Below are 27328 nucleotides of genomic sequence, written 5' to 3'. Positions count from 1 at the left end.
CACCGCCCCAGACCATGACGGACCCTCCACCTCCAAATCGATCCCCCTCCAGAGTACAGGCCTCGTGTAACGCTCATTCAAATCAAATCTTATTGGTCACATACACATGGTTAGCAGATGTTAATGTGAGTGTAGCGAAATGCTTGTGCTTCTAGTTCCAACCATGCAGCAATATCTAACAAGTAATCTAACAATTTCAAAATCAAATCAAATTTTATTTGTCACATACACATGGTTAGCAGATGTTAATGCGAGTGTAGCGAAATGCTTGTGCTTCTAGTTCCGACAATGCAGTAATAACAAGTAATCTAACTAACAATTCCAAAACTACTGTCTTGTACACAGTGTAAGGGGATAAAGAATATGTACATAAGGATATATGAATGGGTGATGGTACAGAGCGGCATAGGCAAGATACAGTAGATGGTATCGAGTACAGTATATACATATGAGATGAGTATGTAAACAAAGTGGCATAGTTAAAGTGGCTAGTGATACATGTATTACATAAGGATACAGTCGATGATATAGAGTACAGTATATACGTATGCATATGAGATGAATAATGTAGGGTAAGTAACATTATATAAGGTAGCATTGTTTGAAGTGGCTAGTGATATATTTACATCATTTCCCATCAATTCCCATTATTAAAGTGGCTGGAGTTGAGTCAGTGTCAGTGTGTTGGCAGCAGCCACTCAATGTTAGTGGTGGCTGTTTAACAGTCTGATGGCCTTGAGATAGAAGCTGATCTTTATGGCCTTCCTGTGACATCGGGTGGTATAGGTGTCCTGGAGGGCAGGTAGTTTGCCCCGGTGATGCGTTGTGCAGACCTCACTACCCTCTGGAGAGCCTTACGGTTGAGGGCGGAGAAGTTGCCGTACCAGGCGGTGATACAGCCCGCCAGGATGCTCTCGATTGTGCATCTGTAGAAGTTTGTGAGTGCTTTTGGTGTCAAGCCGAATTTCTTCAGCCTCCTGAGGTTGAAGAGGCGCTGCTGCGCCTTCTTCACAATGCTGTCTGTGTGAGTGGACCAATTCAGTTTGTCTGTGATGTGTATGCCGAGGAACTTAAAACTTGCTACCCTCTCCACTACTGTTCCATCGATGTGGATAGGGGGGTGTTCCCTCTGCTGTTTCCTGAAGTCCACAATCATCTCCTTAGTTTTGTTGACGTTGAGTGTGAGGTTATTTTCCTGACACCACACTCCGAGGGCCCTCACCTCCTCCCTGTAGGCCGTCTCGTCGTTGTTGGTAATCAAGCCTAACACTGTTGTGTCGTCCGCAAACTTAATGATTGAGTTGGAGGCGTGCGTGGCCACGCAGTCGTGGGTGAACAGGGAGTACAGGAGAGGGCTCAGAACGCACCCTTGTGGGGCCCCAGTGTTGAGGATCAGCGGGGAGGAGATGTTGTTTCCTACCCTCACCACCTGGGGGCGGCCCGTCAGGAAGTCCAGTACCCAGTTGCACAGGGCGGGGTCGAGACCCAGGGTCTCGAGCTTGATGACGAGCTTGGAGGGTACTATGGTGTTGAATGCCGAGCTGTAGTCGATGAACAGCATTCTCACATAGGTATTCCTCTTGTCCAGATGGGTTAGGGCAGTGTGCAGTGTGGTTGAGATTGCATCGTCTGTGGACCTATTTGGGCGGTAAGCAAATTGGAGTGGGTCTAGGGTGTCAGGTAGGGTGGAGGTGATATGGTCCTTGACTAGTCTCTCAAAGCACTTCATGATGACGGAAGTGAGTGCCTACGGGGCGATAGTCGTTTAGCTCAGTTACGTTAGCTTTCTTGGGAACAGGAACAATGGTGGCCCTCTTGAAGCATGTGGGAACAGCAGACTGGGATAGGGATTGATTGAATATGTCCGTAAATACACCAGCCAGCTGGTCTGAGCATGCTCTGAGGATGCAGCTAGGGATGACGTCTGAGCCGGTAGCCTTGCGAGGGTTAACACATTTAAATGTTTAACTCGCGTTGCCTGCGGTGAAGGAGAGTCCGCAGGTTTTGGTAGCGGGCCGTGTCGGTGGCACTGTATTGTCCTCTAAGCGAGCGAATAAGTTGTTTAGTTTGTCTGGGAGCAAGACATCGGGGTGCGCGACTTGGCTGGTTTTCCTTTTGTAGTACGTGATTCACTGTAGACCCAGCCACATTCCTCTCATTTCTGAGCCATTGAATTGCGACTGTACTTTGTCTCTATACTGATGCTTAGCTTGTTTGATTGCCTTGCGGAGGGAATAGCTACACTGTTTGTATTCGGTCATGTTTCCGGTTGCCGTGCCCTGATTAAAATCAGTGGTTCGCGCTTTCAGTTTTGCGCGAATGCTGCCATCAATCCATGGTTACTGCATTGGGGAAGGTTTTAATAGTCGCTGTTGGTACAACATCACCGATGCACTTGCTAATAAACTCACTCACCGAATTAGCGTATACATCAATGTTGTTCAACGCTATCCAGAACATATCCCAGTCCACGTGATCGAAGCAATCTTGAAGCGTAGAATCAGATTGCTTGGACGAGCGTTGAACAGACCTGAGCACGGGCGTTTCCTGTTTTAGTTTCTGTCTATAGGCTGGGAGCAACAAAATTGAGTTGTGGTCAGATTTGCCGAAAGGAGGGCGAGGGATGGCTTTGTATGTGTCGCGAAAGTTAGAGTAACAATGATCCAGAATTTCCCAGCCCGGGTCGCGCATTCGATATGCTGATAAAATTTAGGGAGCCTTGTTTTCAGATTAGCCTTGTTAAAATCCCGAGCTACAATAAATACAGCCTCGGGATATGTGGTTTCCAGTTTACATAGAGTCCAATGAAGTTATTTCAGGGCCATCGAGGTGTCTGCTTGGAGGGGGGGGGGGGGGGGGGGGGGGGGGGGATGCACACGACTAATTATAATTGAAGAGAATTCTCTTGGTAGATAATGCAGTCGGCATTTGATTGTAAGGAATACTAGGTCAGGTGAACAAAAGGACTTGAGTTCCTGTATGTTATTATGATCACACCACGACTCGTTAATCATAAGGCATACACCGCCGCCCTTCTTCTTACCAGAGAGATGTTTGTTTCTGTTGGTGCAATGCATGAAGAAACCAGGTGGCTGTACCGACTCTGGTAACGTATCCCGAGTGAGCCATGTTTCCGTGAAACATTCCTTCGACGATAAACGCGAATCCGACCATCACCCCCGGTGAGACAAAACCATGACTCGTCAGTGAAGAGCACTTTTTGCCAGTCCTGTCTGGTCCAGCAATGGTGGGTTTGTGCCCATAGGCGACGTTGTTGCTGGTGATGTCTGGTGAGGACCTGCCTTCCTACAATAGGCCTACAAGCCCTCAGTCCAGCCTCGCTCAGCCTATTGCAGACAGTCTGAGCACTGATGGAGTGATTGTGCGTTCCTGGTGTAACTCGGGCAATTGTTTTTGCCATCCTGTCCCACAGGTGTGATGTTCGGATGTACCGATCCTGTGCAGGTGTTGTTACACGTGGTCCGCCACTGCGAGGGCGATCAGCTGTCCGCCCTGTAGCGCCGTCTTAGGCGTCTCAGTATGGACATTGCAATTTATTGCCCAGGCCACATCTGCAGTCCTCATGCCTCCTTGCAGCATGCCTAAGGCACTTTCACACAGATGAGCAGGGACCCTGGACAACTTTCTTTTGGTGTTTTTCAGTAGAAAGGCCTCTTTAGTGTCCTAAGTTTTCATAACTGTGACCTTAATTGCCTAACGACCGTTCCACAGGTGCATGTTCATTAATTGTTTATGGTTCATTGAACAAGCATGGGAAACGGTGTTTAAACCCTTTACAATGAAGATCTGGGAAGTTATTTGGATTTTTACGAATTATCTTTTAAATACAGTGTCCTGAAAAAGGGGTGTGTCTTTTTTCCGAGTTTATGATGACTACATTGATTTGGGGTTGACTTTCCTCAGCCAGTGTGTTACATGTGCAAAAGTATTAAAATCTCACAACTCGATGAAACCGTCACTCTTGCGCAGACATTTGGAAAATAAGCCACAGGAGTTTGAGTGAGAATTAAGACGACTTTCGAGTAGTAAAACAAGTATGAGGGCAACATATACTTTTAATAAGACGGGGCTAGAAGCATCTTCTATATAGCCAGCTACCGAGTGGCTAGGACAGGCATGCCCCGTACTATTGTGTAGGACCTAATTCTTTCTGCTGCTGCAGATATGGCTGGGACAATGCTGGGGGAAAAGGCCCCAAAAAACTAGACAGACAATGCCTTCATCAAACAACACTGTTCCACAACGCACCAGTGACATGGCAGGAGATATTTTGAAACAATTACTGCTTTGCATACAAGCCAGTAAATTCTATGCCTTACAGCTGAATGAGTCAACAGACGTGGCAGGCCTGGAACAGCTCCTGGTATATGTTCGTTATGTTTATGGGGGGTCAATTAAGGAAGGTATCCTCTTCTGCAAACCACTGGAAACCAGGACAACAGGAGAGGACATTTTTAAAGTACTGGACAGCTTTGTGACATCAAATGGACTTTGGTGGTCAAGATGTGTTGGTATCTGTACTGATGGTGCAAAAGCCATGACAAGGAGACATAGTGGAGTGGTAACGTGCCTGCAAGCAGTTGCTCCCGATGCCACTTGGGTACACTGCAGCATCCACGAGGTGCTCTTGCTGCCAAGGGAATGCCTGACCGCTTGAAAAGACGTTTTGGACACTACAGTGAAAATGGTTGACTTTGTTAAAGCAAGGTGCCTGAACTCTCGTGTATTTTCTGCACTATGCAATGATATGGGCAGCGACCAAGTAACGCTTGGTTATCAAGGAGCAAAGTATTGACACGCTTTTTTTTAAATTGAGAGATTAAAAGTTTCCCTGACCATAATTTTCACCTGTCTGACCGCTTGCATGATAACGAGTTTCTCACACGACTGCCTATCTGGGGGATGTTCTTTCCTCACCTGACTGATCTGAATCCAGGATTACAGGGACTCTCCACAACTATATTCAATGTGTGGGACAAAATTGCAAGGAGAAGCCACCATTCCAAAACCATCATAAAAAAGCCAGACTACGGTTTGCAACTGCACATGGGGACAAAGATTGTACTTTTTGGAGAAATGTCCTCTGGTCTGATGAAACAAAAATAGAACTGTTTTGCCATAATGACCATTGTTATGTTTGGAGGAAAAAGGGGGAGGCATGCAAGCCGAAGAACACCATCCCAACCGTGAAGCACGGGGATGGCAGCATCATGTTGTGGGGGTGCTTTGCTGCAGGAGGGACTGTTGCACAAAATAGATGGCCTCATGAGGAAGGAAAATTGTGTGGATATATTGGCTTAAGGACAACAAAGTCAAGTTATTGGAGTGGCCATCACAAAGCTCTGAACTCAACCCAATAGAAAATTTGTCGGGCAGAACTGAAAAAGCATGTGCGAGCAAGGAGGCCTACAAACCTGACTCAATTACACCAGCTCTGTCAGGAGGAATGGGCCAAAATTCACCCAACTTATTGTGGGACGCTTGTAGAAGGCTACCTGAAACATTTGACCCAAGTTAAACAATTTAAAGGCAAAGCTACTAAATACTAATTTAGAGTGTCTGTAAACTTCTGACCCACTGGGAATGTGATGAAAGAAATAAAAGCTGAAAAATCACTACTATTATTCTGACATTTCACATTCTTAAAATAAAGTGGTAACTGACCTAAGACAGGGAAATTTTACTAGGATTAAATGTCAGGAATTGTGAAAAACTGAGTTTAAATGTATTTGGCTAAGGTGTATGTAAACTTCCACCTTAAACTGTACATACAGTGATGTGGGTGGGGCTGACTAACTAGTCAGTGAGGCAAACAAGTGTGCCAGTCTATGGCGCTTGTGTCTTTGTTAAATTTAAACAGGCAGTTATAGCTGTCGCACATATTTTGCTTGTCATTTCATGAATAAAGTTAGTCTTAAATATGTCAACTGTATTTACGTAATTCAATTGCTTTTGTTGGAGAGGGATGGTTTACTTGTCTTATTTACATACACCTGTTAAGTCACAAAACAATGTGAATGAACCGGAAGCACAACTTGTTCAGTCATGAAACACATGGCTGTGAACTCTGTAACACACGCAGTCTGGCATAAAACACTTTCCCACATAGCTCAGTGAAAACAACCAATAGTCACATAAATAGCTAGAACACAGAACGCTGAAATTAGTTTTCAGACAAAATTGAGTCGAGCTTTACACCAACTCACCCCTCTCTATTTCGGTCTGCTCAGTAGGCAAAGTACGGGTGAGAAAAACACTTGTCAAGCTAGTTTTCCAGTTCACTAGCAGTTAGGTTGTCCCTGGCAAGATGTCAGATGGAATGATGTAATTACGACACATTTGTCTGTCAAGTTAGATCACATGGACAGTTCATGAAGACTAACAAGGCATCACAGCACCAATTATTCAGATCATCCAACGGAGCAGCATTCACCATCAGGTTACAACAACACAATGTGGATTTCTATAGTCAGTCACAGTGTTTAGGGCCACATGTCCAGAGAGTAGACATTATAATATAAACACTATACCAGACCAAAATAGAGCAGTTCCAATCTGTTAACTACTACAGTTTTTTGGGGATTGAACCAAAAGGCTAATCAAGCGTTTTCCTAGTTGCAGTGTGACTCATCCGCTCCAGTCTCTGACCATGGCTGTTCTTTCCAATGGGAGTGAGGCTGGTTGGTGTGTAAGAGGGGAGCGCTCTGGGGGGCTGCCAGAGAGGTGCCCGATTATAAATACATCTGCTCTGTAGTGCTGATCAGAGTTTATGGAGGGAGGGAGCTGACACTGCACTGGTCTGGCCTGCATGTAGATAAAGAGGCACTCCGACTGTCATTTTCCACCACTCCTCCTAAGAGCTTCTGGCTTTCCCAGGATGCCTGCAGACACTGAATGAACTTCCAGGGACAGAGTACGCAGTAGGCAGGCAGCTCTCTGGTTCATTTTGGTACCCTTCGGAGAGTAGGCACTATAGGGAGGCAAGCTCTCTGGTTTATTTTGATACCACCTGCCTACGCTACAGGGAAACAGAACACTGACGTAATGTTTCTCAGTACATAGGTGGGCCGGACAGGAGTATATTATGAGATACAGCAGGGGACTGGCTGCTTGGAGTGCAAAACCATTTAAAAAAGGCAATAAATAATTTACTGCAAACAACACATTCAAATGGTGGGTTGGGGCTGTGAGGGTCCTCAGTTCAGGATGTGTTGTTACTGATTGCACAACGAGGAGATTACTGTTCCATGTTACATCTCTGATGTGGGGTGTATATTATTACTATATAGTTACACTTTACTATACCTCATATTCCAGGAGAAACAATAATATGTCATTATAACATGATTACGCAATGAGTGGTGATCCCTTTAATTAAAAAGAACACTACAACCACACTTCTGTCAGCGGGTATCACATCTGTCAAGCCCAACGCAAATAGAGGACGGATCTGATTTCACCTCCTTCAGATAAACTCAAGTCAGGAAGACACTTTGGAATGAGTTACTGGGACTCTAAACCCCAAGCTAGAAAACAAATCCAGTCTATTATATAGTACATGGTCTGCATATCAGTTAAATTACTATGGTGTATTCATTAGTCAGATTCCATTGCAAAACATTTTGTATGTTGTAAAACATTTTGTAACGGGAACCGTTTACTCCAAACAGAAAATGTTTTGCAACAAAAACAAATGTTTCTATTGGACAAATTCACTTAGGCCCTTCCCGTTTCCTCCGCTTATTTCCATTTGGTTCCTAGTGTAAGCATTACAAAATATTTTGCAACGGAATCCGACTAATGAATTCAACCCTGATCCAGTCTTCTATAACACAATGTAGACAATAGTTTCCAGCTTACCTGGATAGGGCTGTTTTCCGTCTCTGATGGGCCAGTGTTTGTGCTGGGCTGGAGGGAGAGGGCGATGGGGACTGCGGGGTCCTGGTCCGGAGCAGGCGGAGGGACTCAACTCTGGGGGGCAGACTGCTGCGTCTACGCGCCACCCTGCCCACGGGACCAGAACCCATTCTCCTAAACGCTGCTGGCTCTGGCCTGCTGGATAAACAGGAACATAATAATGTTTACTCACTTTCATGTCACAGCTATCCCCAATCTGTGATGCACAAGTGTTTAATTCAACTCCACTTTAAAAATGTTTCATGTAGTCCAATGTTGACATGATCATTATAGATTACTACACAGAATGCACATTAACAACTTTTGATTTAGACTAGCTACATCATATAATAGAAAAGGCTCCAAAAATGAAAGGGGAGTAAAGGTACTCTGTTCAGTCTGACATCATGAGCCACAGGTCAATAGCCAAGAAGTCTGATAACCATTCTACAGTGACACCTTGGTGTGAAACTCGACTGACACAGGGGCTACACAAAAACACGTACTGTATGTAGACACTCTCGCTCCCCCATCTTCCCTCTCTCTGGCTCATAGATATGTCATAAATGTCAGTGGTTTGATTTATCCACAGGTGTAGGGCATTAACAGAGGAAGCACCTGCAGGGCTGGGGGGAGTGAGAGATATCCTCCCTGTGCCATATACCATTTACAAAACAGCACCGGGGTTGGGTGTAAGGGTGGCAGCCAGCCAGTCAACCACCAAACACCTGCCATTTTTCATTAATTTCCTCACCCTTCAAACAAGCTTCCTCTGCACATTACACCAACAAATAAGAATTTGTTCTTAACTGACTTGCCTAGTTAAAGAGATATATATATATATATATATACATATATATATACACATACATACATACATACATACATACACACACATACACACATACAGTATATACAGTGCCTTGCGAAAGTATTCGGCCCCCTTGAACTTTGCGACCTTTTGCCACATTTCAGGCTTCAAACATAAAGATATAAAACTGTATTTTTTTGTGAAGAATCAACAACAAGTGGGACACAATCATGAAGTGGAACGACATTTATTGGATATTTCAAACTTTTTTAACAAATCAAAAACTGAAAAATTGGGCGTGCAAAATTATTCAGCCCCTTTACTTTCAGTGCAACAAACTCTCTCCAGAAGTGAGTGAGGATCTCTGAATGATCCAATGTTGACCTAAATGACTAATGATGATAAATACAATCCACCTGTGTGTAATCAAGTCTCCGTATAAATGCACCTGCACTGTGATAGTCTCAGAGGTCCGTTAAAAGCGCAGAGAGCATCATGAAGAACAAGGAACACACTAGGCAGGTCCGAGATACTGTTGTGAAGAAGTTTAAAGCCGGATTTGGATACAAAAGATTTCCCAAGCTTTAAACATCCCAAGGAGCACTGTGCAAGCGATAATATTGAAATGGAAGGAGTATCAGACCACTGCAAATCTACCAAGACCTGGCCGTCCCTCTAAACTTTCAGCTCATACAAGGAGAAGACTGATCAGAGATGCAGCTAAGAGGCCCATGATCACTCTGGATGAACTGCAGAGATCTACAGCTGAGGTGGGAGACTCTGTCCATAGGACAACAATCAGTCGTATATTGCACAAATCTGGCCTTTATGGAAGAGTGGCAAGAAGAAAGCCATTTCTTAAAGATATCCATAAAAAGTGTTGTTTAAAGTTTGCCACAAGCCACCTGGGAGACACACCAAACATGTGGAAGAAGGTGCTCTGGTCAGATGAAACCAAAATTGAACTTTTTGGCAACAATGCAAAACGTTATGTTTGGCGTAAAAGCAACACAGCTCATCACCATCCCCACTGTCAAACATGGTGGTGGCAGCATCATGGTTTGGGCCTGCTTTTCTTCAGCAGGGACAGGGAAGATGGTTAAAATTGATGGGAAGATGGATGGAGCCAAATACAGGACCATTCTGGAAGAAAACCTGATGGAGTCTGCAAAAGACCTGAGACTGGGACGGAGATTTGTCTTCCAACAAGACAATGATCCAAAACATAAAGCAAAATCTACAATGGAATGGTTCAAAATAAACATATCCAGGTGTTAGAATGGCCAAGTCAAAGTCCAGACCTGAATCCAATCGAGAATCTGTGGAAAGAACTGAAAACTGCTGTTCACAAATGCTCTCCATCCAACCTCACTGAGCTCGAGCTGTTTTGCAAGAAGGAATGGGAAAAAAATGTCAGTCTCTCGATGTGCAAAACTGATAGAGACATACCCCAAGCGACTTACAGCTGTAATCGCAGCAAAAGGTGGCGCTACAAAGTATTAACTTAAGGGGGCTGAATAATTTTGCACGCCCAATTTTTCAGTTTTGGATTTGTTAAAAAAGTTTGAAATATCCAATAAATGTCGTTCCACTTCATGAGTGTCCCACTTGTTGTTGATTCTTCACAAAAAAATACAGTTTTATATCTTTATGTTTGAAGCCTGAAATGTGGCAAAAGGTCGCAAAGTTCAAGGGGGCCGAATACTTTCGCAAGGCACTGTATACACACACACAGTATATAAAATGGTGTAAGAAACTGGGCGATCACATTTTTATTTTGAACTACTGAAGAAATGTGGTGGTTATACTGTGTTGTTCCATAGAGTTTATGGGTTGGACCACTGGCTGAGGTTGACCTGTAAAGAAGGTGTAGGTCAGGCACAGGTCATTCCACTAAATACAATGGTCACATGACACATTTACCAATTATCAAGGCTATCCTACAAATGAGTACAATTAAACTTATGGAGGGGGAAAAAGTTCACATTACACAATCTGAAATCAACATTCTTTGAATATAGATTAAATACACAGCGATATTACAATCTCCTGCTGATGAGTGACTGAAATCTACTGGTGGGAGTTCCAGTGTGCTGTGACTACATCCTCTACTCTTAGATCAGAGCTCAGAGTCAGACACTTTACTCTGTACATGAGCCAGAGTGTGCTATAGTCAACAGCAGCTGTAATACCCCTGGCCTCTACTGGCCCTTAGCTCCTTGGTGCCTGGCCCCGTCAGTGTTGAAAAGCTGACATGCCTTTTCAGCGACTCGCTGAGAGGAGTCAAATCCACTCCCTGCCCTCTCTGTAATGTTGTGTCAAATTAGGGTAATCCCTTCCTTGACCCCGGGCGACCCGCTCTTCGTTTCAGCGATTTCAGCCACTTGACACTAATACGGGACCTGTGAGGAATGACAGGTATACACACAGGCTTCTGGCACCGGCTCAAAGATGTGTGATATGCTTTTGTTATGAGAATGAGGCTGAGGCCAGCCTGCCTGCCAGGGAGACACGACATGGAACTGCTTGTCATTAGAACACAAAAATATTGATTTACGAAGTTGATGTAGAGGGGCGGGGACCTCAACCTATGCCCATTAAAAAATATAATTAATGTCAATCTTTTCCACCCCCCAAGAGTCTGTGCTTCAAGTTCTAATTGCGATGACATTTAACAGCGCATAAAATTGTTTTTGTTTTGAAGTATTTTAAGCAACAACAGGAAGCTCATGGCTGTGGGATTGCCTACCTCCACCCACCAGTGTTGTATGCATGACTACCACATAATTAGTGCTATGAATGGAAAAACGGTATGAAAGTTAGATAAGTGGCAACTTTTACGACCTTGAATTTCCGGTTGAGGTTCTTTGCCCCTATGAGTAACATGCATGTTGATCATAAAGGTTCCCATATGTAACAGCAGTCTGTGGGAAAGTCATTCTGCTGGCTGGGAGCCAACTCCTCTGGCTGACCGATAAACGCATAAAAGTAGTCAATTCTCTTGGGCCCTCTCAGAGAAATTGACAGAGCCATAAATTGTATTGCTTAGTGAAAACATCTACATGAAGTAACCTCAAATCAGATAATATTCCAAATAAAAAAAGGTCTATCATTAATCAGTAATAGAAGCTGTGAATTGCAGTATGGAGAAGATGTTGCTCTTGCTGTGCATTTCTCAGTTGAACAATACAGATGTGTCTAACAGAGGATTTCTGACCAACCTGTCTTTGACCGACCCATCTGAGTCTGGGGTAGAACCGGGAAGGGTCCCTCCTCTGGTCTGACTCACACTTCCCTGCTGGGACACGCCCCTTTGACTCCTCTTGGCTCTGATCTGGAGGGAGATGGAGACCATAACAATAACCTAACAATACTGAACGTCTCAGCTAATTGAGACAGTATAGACCGAATCTAAAATTGAGAGGAAGAAAAAAACGTAGTCCTATGAAAATACTTTTAATAAGTGAGTCGTAAAATGGCCTCCGAGTACAGTGCATTGCGAAAGTATTCGGCCCCCTTGAACTTTGCGACCTTTTGCCACATTTCAGGCTTCAAACATAAAGATATAAAACTGTATTTTTTTGTGAAGAATCAACAACAAGTGGGACACAATCATGAAGTGGAACGACATTTATTGGATATTTCAAACTTTTTTAACAAATCCAAAACTGAAAAATTGGGTGTGCAAAATTATTCAGCCCCCTTAAGTTAATACTTTGTAGCGCCACCTTTTGCTGCGATTACAGCTGTAAGTCGCTTGGGGTATGTCTATCAGTTTTGCACATCGAGAGACTGAAATTTTTTCCCATTCCTCCTTGCAAAACAGCTCGAGCTCAGTGAGGTTGGATGGAGAGCATTTGTGAACAGCAGTTTTCAGTTCTTTCCACAGATTCTCGATTGGATTCAGGTCTGGACTTTGACTTGGCCATTCTAACACCTGGATATGTTTATTTTTGAACCATTCCATTGTAGATTTTGCTTTATGTTTTGGATCATTGCCTTGTTGGAAGACAAATCTCCGTCCCAGTCTCAGGTCTTTTGCAGACTCCATCAGGTTCTCTTCCAGAATGGTCCTGTATTTGGCTCCATCCATCTTCCCATCAATTTTAACCAACTTCCCTGTCCCTGCTGAAGAAAAGCAGGCCCAAACCATGATGCTGCCACCACCATGTTTGACAGTGGGGATGGTGTGTTCAGGGTGATGAGCTGTGTTGCTTTTACGCCAAACATAACGTTTTGCATTGTTGCCAAAAAGTTCAATTTTGGTTTCATCTGACCAGAGCACCTTCTTCCACATGTTTGGTGTGTCTCCCAGGTGGCTTGTGGCAAACTTTAAACAACACTTTTTATGGATATCTTTAAGAAATGGCTTTCTTCTTGCCACTCTTCCATAAAGGCCAGATTTGTGCAATATACGACTGATTGTTGTCCTATGGACAGAGTCTCCCACCTCAGCTGTAGATCTCTGCAGTTCATCCAGAGTGATCATGGGCCTCTTGGCTGCATCTCTGATCAGTCTTCTCCTTGTATGAGCTGAAAGTTTAGAGGGACGGCCAGGTCTTGGTAGATTTGCAGTGGTCTGATACTCCTTCCATTTCAATATTATCGCTTGCACAGTGCTCCTTGGGATGTTTAAAGCGTGGGAAATCTTTTTGTATCCAAATCCGGCTTTAAATTTCAATTTTTCAGTTTTTGATTTGTTAAAAAAGTTTGAAATATCCAATAAATGTCGTTCCACTTCATGATTGTGTCCCACTTGTTGTTGATTTTTCACAAAAAAAATACAGTTTTATATCTTTATGTTTGAAGCCTGAAATGTGGCAAAAGGTCGCAAAGTTCAAGGGGGCCGAATACTTTCGCAATGCACTGTATCTGGTTGAAAGGGAAGGTTCCAGGTCTAATCCAGACTGTGCCCCTTCATGAAAGTCCTCCAGTTAGCCAGAAGGGCAGTGTGAAAAATCTGCTTCCTCTACAAATTCTCAGAGGTAAATGGGTCAAATCCCTTCTCTTGTGTAATGTGACATCTTTTCTAAACGGAGAATGGCAACTGCATGCATGTGTGAAACGCAAGAGGTCAAACTAAAGCTTAAGATCCAAATAATACTGTAGGCCCAGGGAGAACTGCCACAGACCAGTCTCATTCAGCAGTTTCAGGCATCATGCTTTGTGTTCCTCTGGGAAGGCACACAGACTGAGTCCAAATGGGTCTTGAGGCTGTGTAAATCCAGCCAGTCATAAACACATAGCCCTTTGTTACAGTCTATAATTGCTAACGAAAACTCAACACTGTTGAAAAGTAATATTCTGAAAATCTGCAGATGATGAATACTGAGGGTCCCTGCAGAATAGCTTGATTTTTACAAAGTACTGTGCAGAATAACCACAAATACACATAAGGAGAGGAGGAAGAGGTGATGGATTTCGCTAGAAAAAGGGTGAGAGCCTGGGAAGATCTCAATTGCAGACTCCTCGGGTCCTCGTCGCCTTCTCCCATTGGAGGAGTAGGTCAGAGGGGAGGGACCTCGCTCTCATTTAACGAGTTTTGAGAAAGAGACGAAGAGAGGACACGAGGCATCTGCAATTGACATCTTCCCCACATTTCAGTACTTTCTCTACAGGTGAATGAGAGTTGACATAGCCTGTGTTTGACCCTGGCTAGCCGACCTGTGTGATTGAGGAAGTTGTCCTGCTGGCCTTGGAGGAGCGGCGCCTGGCAGAGCTGCCTTGGGATGGGGAAGGCTTACTGTCCCCACTCTGACAGTCTTTATCCAGCAGGTAGCACTGGGCCATCCTCACTAGCCGGGTGAACACGTTCTTAACACTGGACACCGATGAATCTATTGGGACACAATGGGTTAATTCAGGACATGAGGAAAAGTCTATGACATGGTGTAAGTATGTTTTATGTGTTGTAACAATCTCAAACATACACAGTACTGGACACAAAAATGTGTCTTTGAACTACAAAATGAAACATGCATTTTTCATGGTCATACCCATACAGTGTGTTTGTATGTGGTCCCCCATGTACTGCACAAATGAATGTTATCAGCAGCCTGTCGCATTGACTCCGGTGGTATAGTCTATCTGCTGTGAGCTAGGCAAACACACAGGGGAGAAGTCCCTATGCCAACCACACGTATGAACACCTGGAATCTAGATGGCAGAGTCTGATAAGCTATCGGCTATCTCAACAACAGGACAAGAGCCTATGGGGTTGTGAGCGCCTTTCACAGATAGTCGAATTTATACAGCTGCCACGTTGGGGAGATTTCCATTTCACTGCTCATCAAAGTATTGTTCATTAAACAATATTTCTAACTGCGTTATATACACCACAAATTGACAGGCTTAGCATTGGGAAATTTCATTTCTCAGCTTTTTGCCAGAACAAAACAGGTTAATCACATCACTTGCTGTATTAATCTAAAACTCAGTAATGTTTTCTGCCGACTTGCAGTCTTAGCACATCTTGACAATACCAACTTGCATATTTGATTTAATGTGGCCTAGGGTTTATGTGGGAATTAGTTATGACAGTACATCCATCTCACTTTTATGAGGCCATATAAAAAGGTGTGTGCCCTGTGCCAGTAATGTAGAAAGACTAGGGAGTCTTCACCCGTTGTACTGGATAGTACCTGGGATTTAGCCTGGTTATAGCTGGTCCATAAGCAGCCTGGTATAATGAACTGCCTCACCCTTCCTTACTGAGTTCTTGGCTTCCAATTTAGGTCCATCCACACTCTTCTCCTGCTCCTTCACCTTAGTGGGCAGTGGTGGTGGAATAGGTTTCTCAATTATTCCTGCAACGAGAGAAATACACACTTAATATGAAGAAAATTACTATAAAAAAAAATGGTTGTGCTTGGTAACATTGGCACAAAATATTTTGTGGTCGTTTTATATTGATGGGGCTTTAACCAGCAAGGCATGAAACAGGCTAGCCATCTGCAGCTGATCAACAAGACAACTTTGATTGATTTACTAAGAGCAAGAAGGTACTGTACATGTCAAGTCAGACCTCAGCTATGTGATAACATGTACTGTAGGTCTACTGTATAAAGCCATATTTGAGGTTTTGGCCTTCCATTGAGTCATCTGATTTTAAATCTCTATTACCCCTGACCAACCCTTACATCTATAGATTTTGGCCCTCAATACATCAATCAATGCCAGAGGTGGATTATAAGTTATCTTCTGCAGTGATATTAAAACAATAACAAGAATTGACATGCATGTTCACATCCTCTGGAACATTAAAAAAAGGAAGACAGGACTCCAAAAGAAAGCTTTCGGCCCATTTCCCATTGTTGACTTTGCGGTCCAAGTAAAATGCTGTGGATTTCCTCTAGGAGCTGATCAGTCAGGCTGAGGGAAGTCCATATACAGTATTTGGAGAGCGGTTGATGTTAATAGAGCAGAACACCACACAAAGATGACATCCGCTTCAAAGAGCAGGAGCCAAACAGATTAGCAGATGATGCAAAATAAAGGTTTAGCCCTGCAGACTAATGCTATAATGACAGAGGCAGGCTGGGTAATCCACTAAAGATTTTCTGTGCCATTTCAGAGGAAGGCTTTCTTCCACCACTCTCCACAAGAAGAGTGGGAGCCAGAGTGACTGCTCAGTTCACAAGACCAGGAAGTTCCAGCCTAAGATTGTCACTTCCTACTGAACCTGGACACCTGGTCTCTTTAGAGTGGACTAGAGTGTTTGAACTGTGGGGAAGAAGAGTGTGTGCTATAAATAATGGTACAGTATGTTATGCTTGTTTCCCAGATGTAGGTGTATGTCCTAGTACAGCTTGGCTTTGTCTGCTGGACATGTAGTCCATGTTTGCAGTTTCACAGAGGAGGGAGCTGGGGCAGAGCCTGGATAATGTAAGGTTGTTTGGCTTAACCCTGTGATTTTAAGAGTGACCTCATCTGCCCTCAGGTTCTTTGCTGACTCAAGGCAGTAATCACACACACAGTCAATGAGCTCACCCCCAATGACTGACAAGCAGAGTCTGACTCTGGACCTGATAAGAAGCTATAAGAATGACTGCTTTCAGTTTCAAATGACATCCTCTGTGAGTAAGCCGATTCGTAATTGCCCTGGAATTAGCGATGACATACTGTTTCCAAGGTTGTGTTTTTCTTTTCATAAGTGCTGCCCTCAGGATCATAGTAGACAATCAGCAGTCCTCATCAGATTCGTCTGATATTGCTGATCAACTTCAAAACACCAACTATAAACAGACTAAAATGAGAGTGTGCATTTATCATTCGGAACACATTGATAAAACTACCCGTCATCATTCTGGGAGAGCAGTGTTGAACTGAACTTGTGCCAAGACATTACAGGACTCCAGCCTTCCAAGGCATACAGGACTACTTTCATCCCCAAACCTAAAGATCCCAATTCATCTATAAGTACTGTACAGTGTGTGTGGTCACTGGCCTAATGGTGGCTTTATTGCCTTCATACAATACATGACTGTATCAGTGTATGTATCTTAGGGCAGAATGTTGGTGGTGGAAGAGTATAAAAGGGTAATCCACAGGGAAAAAGATTTAGAACCTCTGTAGGATTCCCGATAGTGTGTCTGTGCATCCCAGGTATATCACAGATCAGAGCCAATAGACATGTCGAAGCATCAAACCTATAGGCCTACATTCCTGAGATACTACAAGGAAACTAGAGTTAGTTCTATAATAACAATGGCTGACAAAAGTAATTAATGCGAAAGCTCACCACAGATAAGCAGTGAAAACACATTTCTGCCCTGAAACTGATAGCAACCACTTCCTCTCTGATGCACAGATAAACATAATGTTGGCCCTGCAACCTGTAGCCACGGCACCTACGGACAGATTAAACCCGTCTGTGCTGATGCATGTCCAGCAACGCCACATACACTAGGTCAGCACTAACAGTCGACTACTCGAAGTAGCTACTTAAGGTTTGGATGGCAACAGACCTTTAAGGGCCTTTACACCTCATGATTAACTACAACATTGGTGTGGATTAGGAAACATGCCATTGTACAGTCATAGCAAAGCCTGGTGTAGCCCTAACCAACATTGTGAATTTACATTATGCTAAATAATGTACTGTAAAAGTCAAGCCAATAGGGCACATGCTGCAGCATTAGCATCAAGACAGGACTAGAACACTAGGCTATGATTAGCATGGCATTGTTGTGTTGTCTAAAACTGGTGTGCCCTAAGGCCAAAGCAGTTCACTGAACTGAACTTGCTGGTGCCGTCGGTCTTTACATCACCAATATAGTGCAGCCTAAGGGGTAGAGCTAACATTCATCAACACAAACCAATACATACGATCCCACGATATCCATGTAGCACCACATTTGACAGGCAGGATATCCTTCCTCAGCTTCACATGCCACAAAACAGAAAGACAAATATGAATTGCTTTCCACAGGGAGCCCACTGCATGAAAAGACACAGACATTTGTAGCCACAGGTAAGAGAAGAGATTTGGATTCATTAAATTCCATATAGAGAGTAAGAGTAATGGCATATTTTTGTAGGCAAGAAACTCGGTCATGGCTCGTTGGCAAAAGCCTAGATGAAATTCATATTTTTTTGATAAATGACAAAAAATAAGGTCTGTAGTAAACAGGCTTAGGATATCTTATACGCTTTGTTCTATAAGAATCAGCTAACTTCACTTTTCTGAATTTTGAAGCATTTATGTAATCATAATTCATAAAAGGCCATGTTAACTGACTGATATCTCATAGAACAAAATGTATAACATCTAAACCGGTGTTAACCTCAGACCTTATTTTCAACAATTATCCCAAAGCCCCATAGGAGTGGCTGAACGAACCAGAGAACTAATTTCCGTTTTTTAGGACTACAAGCTGGCGAACTTGACAGTGTACATGAATGTCAATGCACATGAAGTCATTACTGTGTGTATAATGCCAAGCGTGCTATAACATTTAAATCCCTTTAAGAGACTAGAGCAATTTCAGTCAATCATATTCCAAATGACCACTAGAAAAGACCAAAGACCACAAGCGAAACATTAAAGATGGGCGTCTAGTTGAGGATGTGGAATTACGAGGGAACACAGCCTGTATTTATGCCCTGGGTCACAGTCATGGTTAACGACAAACTTACAGGAGCTGTGTGGACTTGCAGACATCTTATCAGTCTAGCTCATCTCCTTAACATCAAAGATTCCTTATTCAAAATAACCTGCCCACCTTCACAGGCTTTGGCCTGTGGGGAAACGGAGTCAGGGAGATATTTGAGGAGAATAAGCCCACATTCAAGTCTAAACCCCCTGAATGAACAGATACAGCAGCTTGTTCATGTCATATTACTCAATCATTTCTTCAGGTTGCCTGACAGCTGGCAGGTTAATAGATAAAGAGGTGAGCCAGTAAAATAAAACAAAAAAGAAAATATCCGGTTATCAGGTTGTTTAGAAAAGTGCACACCACTTAAGTTGACCAAAACATGAGATGTTAACACCTTGCAGAGCTTAGGGAAACTTCAATCACTTTAAAGGTCAAACAGACAAACAGGCTGTTGAAATGTCCTAGCGGAATAGGTGAAGTGGCGGTGTGGAAGAGAGGGCAGAGGTCCAAAGCAGCAGGAAACCTGATAAAGGGTAAAAGGAGCTCAAAAACAGGACAACGGCTACAAAACAGCCAGGGACGGAGCCAAGGAACACAGCAGAACAATACTAAATAAGTAGTTACCTGCGTAAGAAAAATGCCTGTTTTCATAAGATTGTTTTCATAAACTGAGTCAACTTATGTAAAAAATTAAAATACAACTAAAGTAGACAAGACCAAGCAACATTAATATCAATGCATGGTCCGTTTTTACCACTGGAAAGACATCACAGAATAAGTGAGGTGTATAGTGATTATATGAAGATTATCTAGCTCCGTTTCGCAGTACTGCTTTGCAACCCAGTTACTCCCAAGTTATAGTAGGCCTACAAAAGAAAAGGTGTCAGTTATGTCAACATCTTACAGCATGCTCAAATTTCTCTTATTCATTTTCGTAACGCAATCCACTTAGACATGGAGATCTCAACTGCTTCAGTGACTGATTAAGAAATGAGGGATTGAATAGTCAACTCATCCTTCCATCTGTATAATAGCCTTTCTGGATCAATTCCATAAAAACCAAAAGGGATTTTAATTTCCCACATGCCAAGACCTAAACAGTGTTATAACTGCAATGCATACAAACAGGCTGCTTCCTCCTTTAGGACAGCAGGACTGTAAGCTTTTCATATGAATCCTTTTCCAAATATTCTCAGGAATGTGAGTCAGGTTGCACATTGTGAGATTTGACAATTCAACGATATTTGCACTACTACAACTGATATGCTGTTATAGCATAGGAGATGACCCACCAATGCAGTTCTGTGTAAGCCCACATAGGTTCTCAGTGGAGTGTGTGACATGTGTGAACACTAATTTTAGACCAAACTCAAATAAATTATTACAGTCCCTGTACCCAGGCATAAACTGGCAATTGCAAAACATGGTCCTAAATTGCATTGGAGGATGATCCCCCTGCTTTTCAATACATTACAACAGAAACCTGTGAACACACCACACCTGGGCCAGTATCGGGAAGGTAGGCATCTAATAGACTATCACCTTGTTAGAGCCTCTTCTAAAAGAGTGAGGGGGACAAATAGATAGTCTCGATCACCTTTCTCTAACGCATGTAATCACTCATTCCTCAGATTTATTGTCAACTGTCTGGAGCCCTAACAAACACCTAGGGCCTTGAAAATTGCATTCTCACATAATCAATTATTGTTGATACTTGTTACACCAAGATCTCAAAAGTGTCTGAGGGGAGTTGCTACCGTTTCACGATGTTACAGTATCTATACACAAAACCTATGATATCTTTCATATAATAGACTGACGTTTATTATGAGGCAAAGAAGTCATTATCCAAGGGTAGATTCCCCACATTAATAATGTTCCTGGCAGCCTGTTTGTTTAATATTTATTCAAGTGGCACGAGCGGACGCGTCAGATGTAAGCTACCAAAACTGCCCACTTCGCAGGGTGCTAAACAACTCCCAGTGTGCATTCCTCCACACAGAAATAAGAACACACAAGTATAAACCAACATTGCCCTCTGTTTTAAGGACTCCAAGTCTGCTGCAAAGGGTCAGACTGGGGGGGCCAAGAAGTGTTAGTGGAGACCAAGGAGCTGCTTTACATCCATTCTAAAAAGGACCCGGACAATAACTCAACCTTTAATTTATGATGGCAACACACTGACAGAAGCAGTGTCCAACCACCAGCTCAGAAAGAAATGACAGGCTGTGACATACACAGGTCTTATCCTCTCACTCGGAGACTGATAAGACTGCACAGCACGTTGTCGTGTGTGAGTGCATTGTTTTTGACTTGGGCGTAGACATATGAGGCAGCTTCATCCCCTCCGGGGACCTGACGAGGCAACGCAGCTCCAAGAAGATCAGGCCCTGCCTTGAAAATAACAGTTTCTTCTCCAGATGGCTGACAGTCACATGAATACCCACTGCATAAAATATCTGCCCTTTGCATTGTATAAAGGCCCGTCATTTCCTGAAGGAGACAGAAACATAGTACTGAGCCCAGCATACTGAGCCCAGATCATTATCGCAAGTTCGCACTTTGGCTCTATAAACAGTGGACTGTAAGCACATCTTAACCCCTCAATAAGTAAACATTATCAGGGAAATATTAATAAATCGAGGCCTCCTGCTGGGGCTGGTTCCCCTGCATGTGCACCAATTCAGAAGACCTCCCATTCTGGTAAACCTGTTGTGACAGTCCTCCTCAGGGTAACCATATGGGTGACTGGAGATCAAATCAAATTTTATTTGTTACATGCACCGAATAAAACAGCTGTAGACCTTACTGTGAAATGCTTACTTACAAGCCCTTAACCGCTCTACGACAGCAGTTCCCAAACTTTTTAGTCATTCAACCTGCAGCTGCCCTCTAGCACCAGGGTCAGCACACTCACAATGGCAAAAAATCATTTGAAAGCCTGACTCAGACACACACTAAACGATACATTTATTAAACATACAAATTAGTGTGAGTTTGTCACTTCCCACGAGCTGGGTTGTGACAAAGAGCTCTTATAGGGCCAGGGCACAAATAAAATAATCAATAATTTTGCTCTTTATTTAGCCATCTTACATATAAACCCTTATTTGTTCAAAAAGTGTGAATAACTCACCACTGGTTAATGAGAAGGGTGTGCTTGAAAGGATACACATAACTCTGCAATTTTGGGTTGTATTGGAGAGAGTCTCAGTCTTAAATAATTTTCCAGTCTGTGCCTGTATTTATTTTCATGCTAGTGAGGGCCTGAGAATCCATGCTCACACAGGTACGTGGTTGCAAAGGGCATCAGTCTTTTAACAACGTGATTTGCCAAGGTAAGAAACTCTGAGCGTAAGCCTATCCAGAAATCTGCCAGTAGCTTCTGATTCAATTTTCACAGAACCGCTTGTTGCAATTTCGATGAGGCTCCCTTGTTCTTTGCTATATCACATTTGACATTGTCCGTAAGCTTGAGTTCACTTGCACACACAAACAAAACTCATACACAATTCTGGAAAGACCTGTGTGTTGTCCTTTTTAACGCAGACAGAAAAGAGCTCCAACTTCTTAATCATAGCCTCAATTTTGTCCTGCATATCGAATATAGTTGCGGAGAGTCCCTGTAATCCTAGATTCAGATCAGTCAGGTGAGGAAAAAACATCCCCCAGATAGGCAGTTGTGAGAGAAACGCGACATCATGCAAGCGGTCAGACAAGTGAAAATGATGGTCAGTAAAGAAAACTTTAAGCTCGTTTCTCAATACTTTTCCCCTTGATAACCAGCGCACTTCTGTATGTTGTAAAAGCGTTACATGGTCGATGCCCATATCATTGCATAGTGCAGAAAATACACCAGAGTTCAGGCACCTGACAAAGTCAACCATTTTCCCTGTAGTGTCCAAAACGTCTTTCATGCCGTCAGGCATTCCCTCGTCAGGCATTCCCTCGTCAGGCATTCCCTCGTCAGGCATTCCCTCTCGGTGGATGCTGCAGTGTACCCAAGTAGCGACGGGAGCTACAGCTTGCACAGACGTTACCACTCCACTATGTCTCCTTGTCATGGCTTTTGCACCATTAGTACAGATACCAACACATCTTGACCACCAAAGTCCATTTGATGTCACATAGCTGTCCAGTACTTTAAAAATATCCTCTCATGTTGTCCTGGTTTCCAGAAGAGGATGTCTTCCTTAATTGACCCCCCATAAACGTAATGGACATACCACAAGGAGTTGTGCCAGGCCCGCCACATCTGTTGACTCATTCAGCAGTAATGCATATAATTCACTGGCTTGTATGCGAAGTAGTAATTGCTTCAAAACATCTCTTGCCTTGTCACGGATGCGTCGTGAAACAGTGTTGTTGTGATGAAGGCATTAACTGCATTGTCCCAGCCATATCCGTAGCAGCAGGAAGAATAAAGTCCTCCACAATAGTATGGGGCTTGCCTGTCCTAGCCACTCGGTAGCTCACCATATAAGATGCTAGTAGTCCCTTCTTATTAAATGCTAATCTGTTGCTTTTATACATGTCTTACTTCTCGAAAGTAATCTTTATTCTCGCTCCAAAACCTCCTGTGGCTAATTTTTCAAAATGTCATGGTTCGTTTTTAAATGGCTGCACAAAAGAGTGAAGTTTTCCCACGAGAGCGTAACGGTTAATGTGATTGGATGTTAATTATTTGACTAGGCTACCTGTATTTGACAGTGTGTTGTTATTTTTCTGAACACTAGATGGTTTCATTTAAGGCAGTGAAACGAGGCTACTGAGGCGGGAAAAAAAAAAACTTACCCAAATGTATAGCCCCGTTTGAAAATATAAATGAACTGACGGAAAATATGAAGATTTTATATATTTTTTAACATGTTAATCACATTTTTATTTGGAGTACCCCCGACAGCGTTGCGCGTACCCCTGTTTGGGAATACCTGCTCTATGGGATCGGTGTCCCCCCACGGGACAGTTGAGCTAGCGTAGGCTAATGTGATTAGGATGAGGTTTTAAGTAACAAGAACATTTCTCAGAACAGACATATCTGATATGGGCAGAAAGCTTAAATTCTTGATAATCTAACTGCACTGCCCAAATTATAGTAGCTATTACAGTGAAAGAATACCATGTTATTGTTTGAGGAGAGTGCACAGTTATGAACTTGAACATGTATTAATTCAGCAATTAGGCACATTTGGGCAGTCTTGATAACATTTTGAACAGAAATACAATGATTCATTGGATCAGTCTAAAACTTTGCCCATACACTGTTGACAACTAGTGACCACAATATCAATTGCGCCTAACCTGGAATAGTACATTATGGCCTCTCTCTCGCATTTCAAACATTTTTTTTCTTTGTACCATCTTTTACCAGATCTGTATTTATTCTCCTACATTAATTTAACATTTCCACAAACTTCAAAGTGTTTCCTTTCAAATAGTATCAAGAATATGCATATCCTTGCTTAAGGTCCTGAGCTACAGGCAGTTAGATTTGGGTATATAATTTTAGGTAAAAATTGAAAAAGAAAGGGGACAGATCATTCACCAACAACGCCGTTTTAAGAAAATGTAGTTAAGAAAATATTAACTAAATACATTTTTAAAAAGAACAATAAAATAAAGGGAAACCAATACCGAGTCAATGTGCGGGGGAACAGGTTAAAATAAAATAAAAAGTTGAGGTAATTTGTACAGCAGCTTGTGAAAGTATTCACCCCCCTTGGAATTTTTCCTATTTTGTTGCCTTACAACCTGGAAATAAAATTTAATTTTGGGGGGGGGTTGTATCATTTGATTTACATAACATGCTTTGAAGATGCAAACTATTTTTTCATTGTGAAACAAAAAAAGAAATAAGACAAAAACAGAAAATGTCACCCCCCCCCCCCCAAAGTCAATACTTTGTAGAGTCACCTTTCTCAGCAATTACAGCTGCAAGTCTCTTGGGGTATGGCTCTATAAGCTTGGCACATCGAGCCACTGGGATTTTTGCCCATTCTCCAAGGTAAAACTGCTCCAGCTCCTTCAAGTTGGATGGGTTCCGCTGGCGTACAGCAATCTATAAGTCGTATCACAGATTCTCAATTGGATCGAGGTCTGGTCTTTGACTAGGCCATTCCAATACATTTAAATGTTTCCCCTTAAACCACTTGAGTGTTGCTTAGCAGTATGCTTAGGGTCATTGTCCTGCTGGAAGGTGAACCTCTGTCCCAGTCTCAAATCTCTGGAAGACTGAAACAGGTTTTCCTCAAGGATTTCCCTGTATTTAGCGCAATACATAATTCCTTCAATTCTGACCAGTTTCCCAGTCCCGACCGATGAAAAACATCCCCACAGCATGATGCTGGTATTTTCGGGGTGATGAGAGGTGTTGGGGTTTGCGCCAGACATAGTGTTTTCCTTGATGGCCAAAATGCTCAATTTTAGTCTCATCTGACCAGAGTACCTTCTTCCATATGTTTGGGGAGTCTCCCACATGCCTTTTGGCGAACACCAAACGTGTTTGCTTATTTTTTTCTTTAAGCAATGGCTTTTTTTCTGGCCACTCTTCCGTAAAGCCCATCTCTGTGGAGTGTACGGCTTAAAGTGGTCCTATGGACAGATACTCCAATCTCCACTGTGGAGCTTTGCAGCTCCTTCAGGGTTATCTTTGGTCTCTTCTTTGCCTCTATGATTAATGCCCTCCTTGCCTGGTCCGTGAGTTTTGGTGGGCGGCCCCGTTTTGGCAGGTTTGTTGTGGTGCCATATTCTTTCCATTTTTGAATAATGGATTTAAAAAAGGTGCACCATGGGATGTTCAAAATTTTGAAAATGTCTTTATAAGCCAAAACTGATCTGTACTTCTCCACAACTTTGTCCCTGTCCTTTTTGGAGTGTTCCTTGGTCTTCATGGTGCCGCTTGCTTAGTGGTGCCCCTTGCTTAATTGCAGACTCTGGGGCCTTTCAGAACAGATATAGATATATACACACACTGAGATTATGTGACTCTTAGATTTCACACAGATGGATTTTATTTAACTAATTATGTGACTTCTGAAGTTAATTGGTTGCACCAGATCTTATTTAAGGGCTTCATAGCAAAGGGTTGAATAGATATGCACCCACCACTTCTCAGTTTGACTTCTCAGTTTGACAACAAGTAATCTTTTTATTTCACTTCACCAATTTGGACTATTTTGTATATGTCCATTACATGAAATCCAAATAAAAATCCATTTAAATTACAGGTTGTAATGGAACAAAATAGGAAAAACACCAAGGGGGTGAATATTTATTTCTGCAAGGTACTGTAGGTAGGAGTACTTGGGGAGGGGGGACTAAAAGATTGCACCGTTGTGCCAATTTGACTTCAGAAAACTGTACTCTGCTCAGGATGTTCTAATGCAAGGCTACAGTACACAAAGGACAGTGACTCCCAGGACACTTCGAGTTTGAGATGAAGCAGATGAGCCAGCCATGGGGACACAGATCACTGTTCTGTCCCTTCAGACAGACCACAGTTGAGATAGAGGTTGTACGTAAAACAATAAAGCCAGAGATTAATTTTCATCAATCCTTGGACCATCAGGAGTGTTCAGGCAATTAAACCTATGGGTCATTAGTGGCTTTAATGTGGCTGTAGGAAAGCATGAAACACTCTTGCATTGTCTGGAGGAAGGAAGGAATGTAACCTTTCTAACCTGATTGAGCTTCAGCCTAAAGCTCCCTCACTGGGCCACTGCTCATCAGGTCAACTTCTCACCACTTTGATGAGGACACAGCTGAACAGGGGTGAATCACAACCATACTGCGCCAGGGTAGGACCATGGGAGGAGGGGGCAATGGATAAGCTGAGTGGGCAGGTGAGAGAACATTTCTCCAAAATTACTATAAATAACTGCATTGACTTGAGTCGGGGCCTGTGATCTGAAAGCAGCAAGCCTCCTCGGTTACAGAGAAACATACCACTGCTAGCCCAGGGACAGAACAATACAATGCAAACCAAGCTTTTTGTAACCAGCTCATTTTTCATGTATAGCGCAAACCTCACCATATAAAAAATATCCCTCATATCACTTAATCCAAGGTGACAAACATTCAGCACAGTCATGCAGAATCTCTGAAATCTTCTCAGAGGTCATTCATTCACCTGTACAACCCTAAATGGATATGACCTTACAAAAAAAGCCTAAACGTTATATATGCACAGGTAACACAGGGAAAACGCATTCTGACCTCTTGAAGTCTTATATAAAAATATCACAATTCTGCAGCTAAATATGTTCATTGTGGTTACCAAATACACCTCAATGATCCAGACTCAAATATTGTAACCCAGGAAAACTGTTCTTTGCTTATACAGAACAAAGTCCAGATCAGTCCTACAGGTGAAGGTGGCCCTAGCAGCACTTTTTTTAAAGCCTCAGAAAGCAGCTGAATCATTGCACGAGCAGAGGAACAACATGCTGAGAGGGAGAGGACGAGAAAAAGAGAAATACCTGCTATCACTGTTGTGCTGACT

General features: G+C 42.9%; 1 protein-coding gene across 2 annotated transcripts in view; it reads right to left on the bottom strand.

Annotated features, from left to right (window-relative positions):
- si:ch211-266k8.4 (uncharacterized) overlaps positions 1 to 27328 on the bottom strand; it is a 52651-nt gene that overhangs the window by 6188 nt on the left and 19135 nt on the right. For both annotated transcript variants that reach the window (XM_090211391.1, XM_021575388.3), the window contains 4 exons: positions 15430 to 15534; positions 14393 to 14565; positions 11950 to 12062; positions 7882 to 8076 (listed from right to left, as the gene is read on the bottom strand). In XM_090211391.1, the coding sequence (XP_090067517.1) occupies positions 7882 to 8076; positions 11950 to 12062; positions 14393 to 14565; positions 15430 to 15534 (586 nt within the window). The remainder of the gene's footprint in view (positions 1 to 7881; positions 8077 to 11949; positions 12063 to 14392; positions 14566 to 15429; positions 15535 to 27328) is intronic.

This window comes from Oncorhynchus mykiss, chromosome 2 (genome assembly GCF_057628025.1).
Source record: "Oncorhynchus mykiss isolate SJ-2025 chromosome 2, ASM5762802v1, whole genome shotgun sequence".
Lineage (NCBI taxonomy): Eukaryota > Metazoa > Chordata > Actinopteri > Salmoniformes > Salmonidae > Oncorhynchus > Oncorhynchus mykiss.
This window is presented reverse-complemented; position numbering and strand designations above follow the sequence as displayed.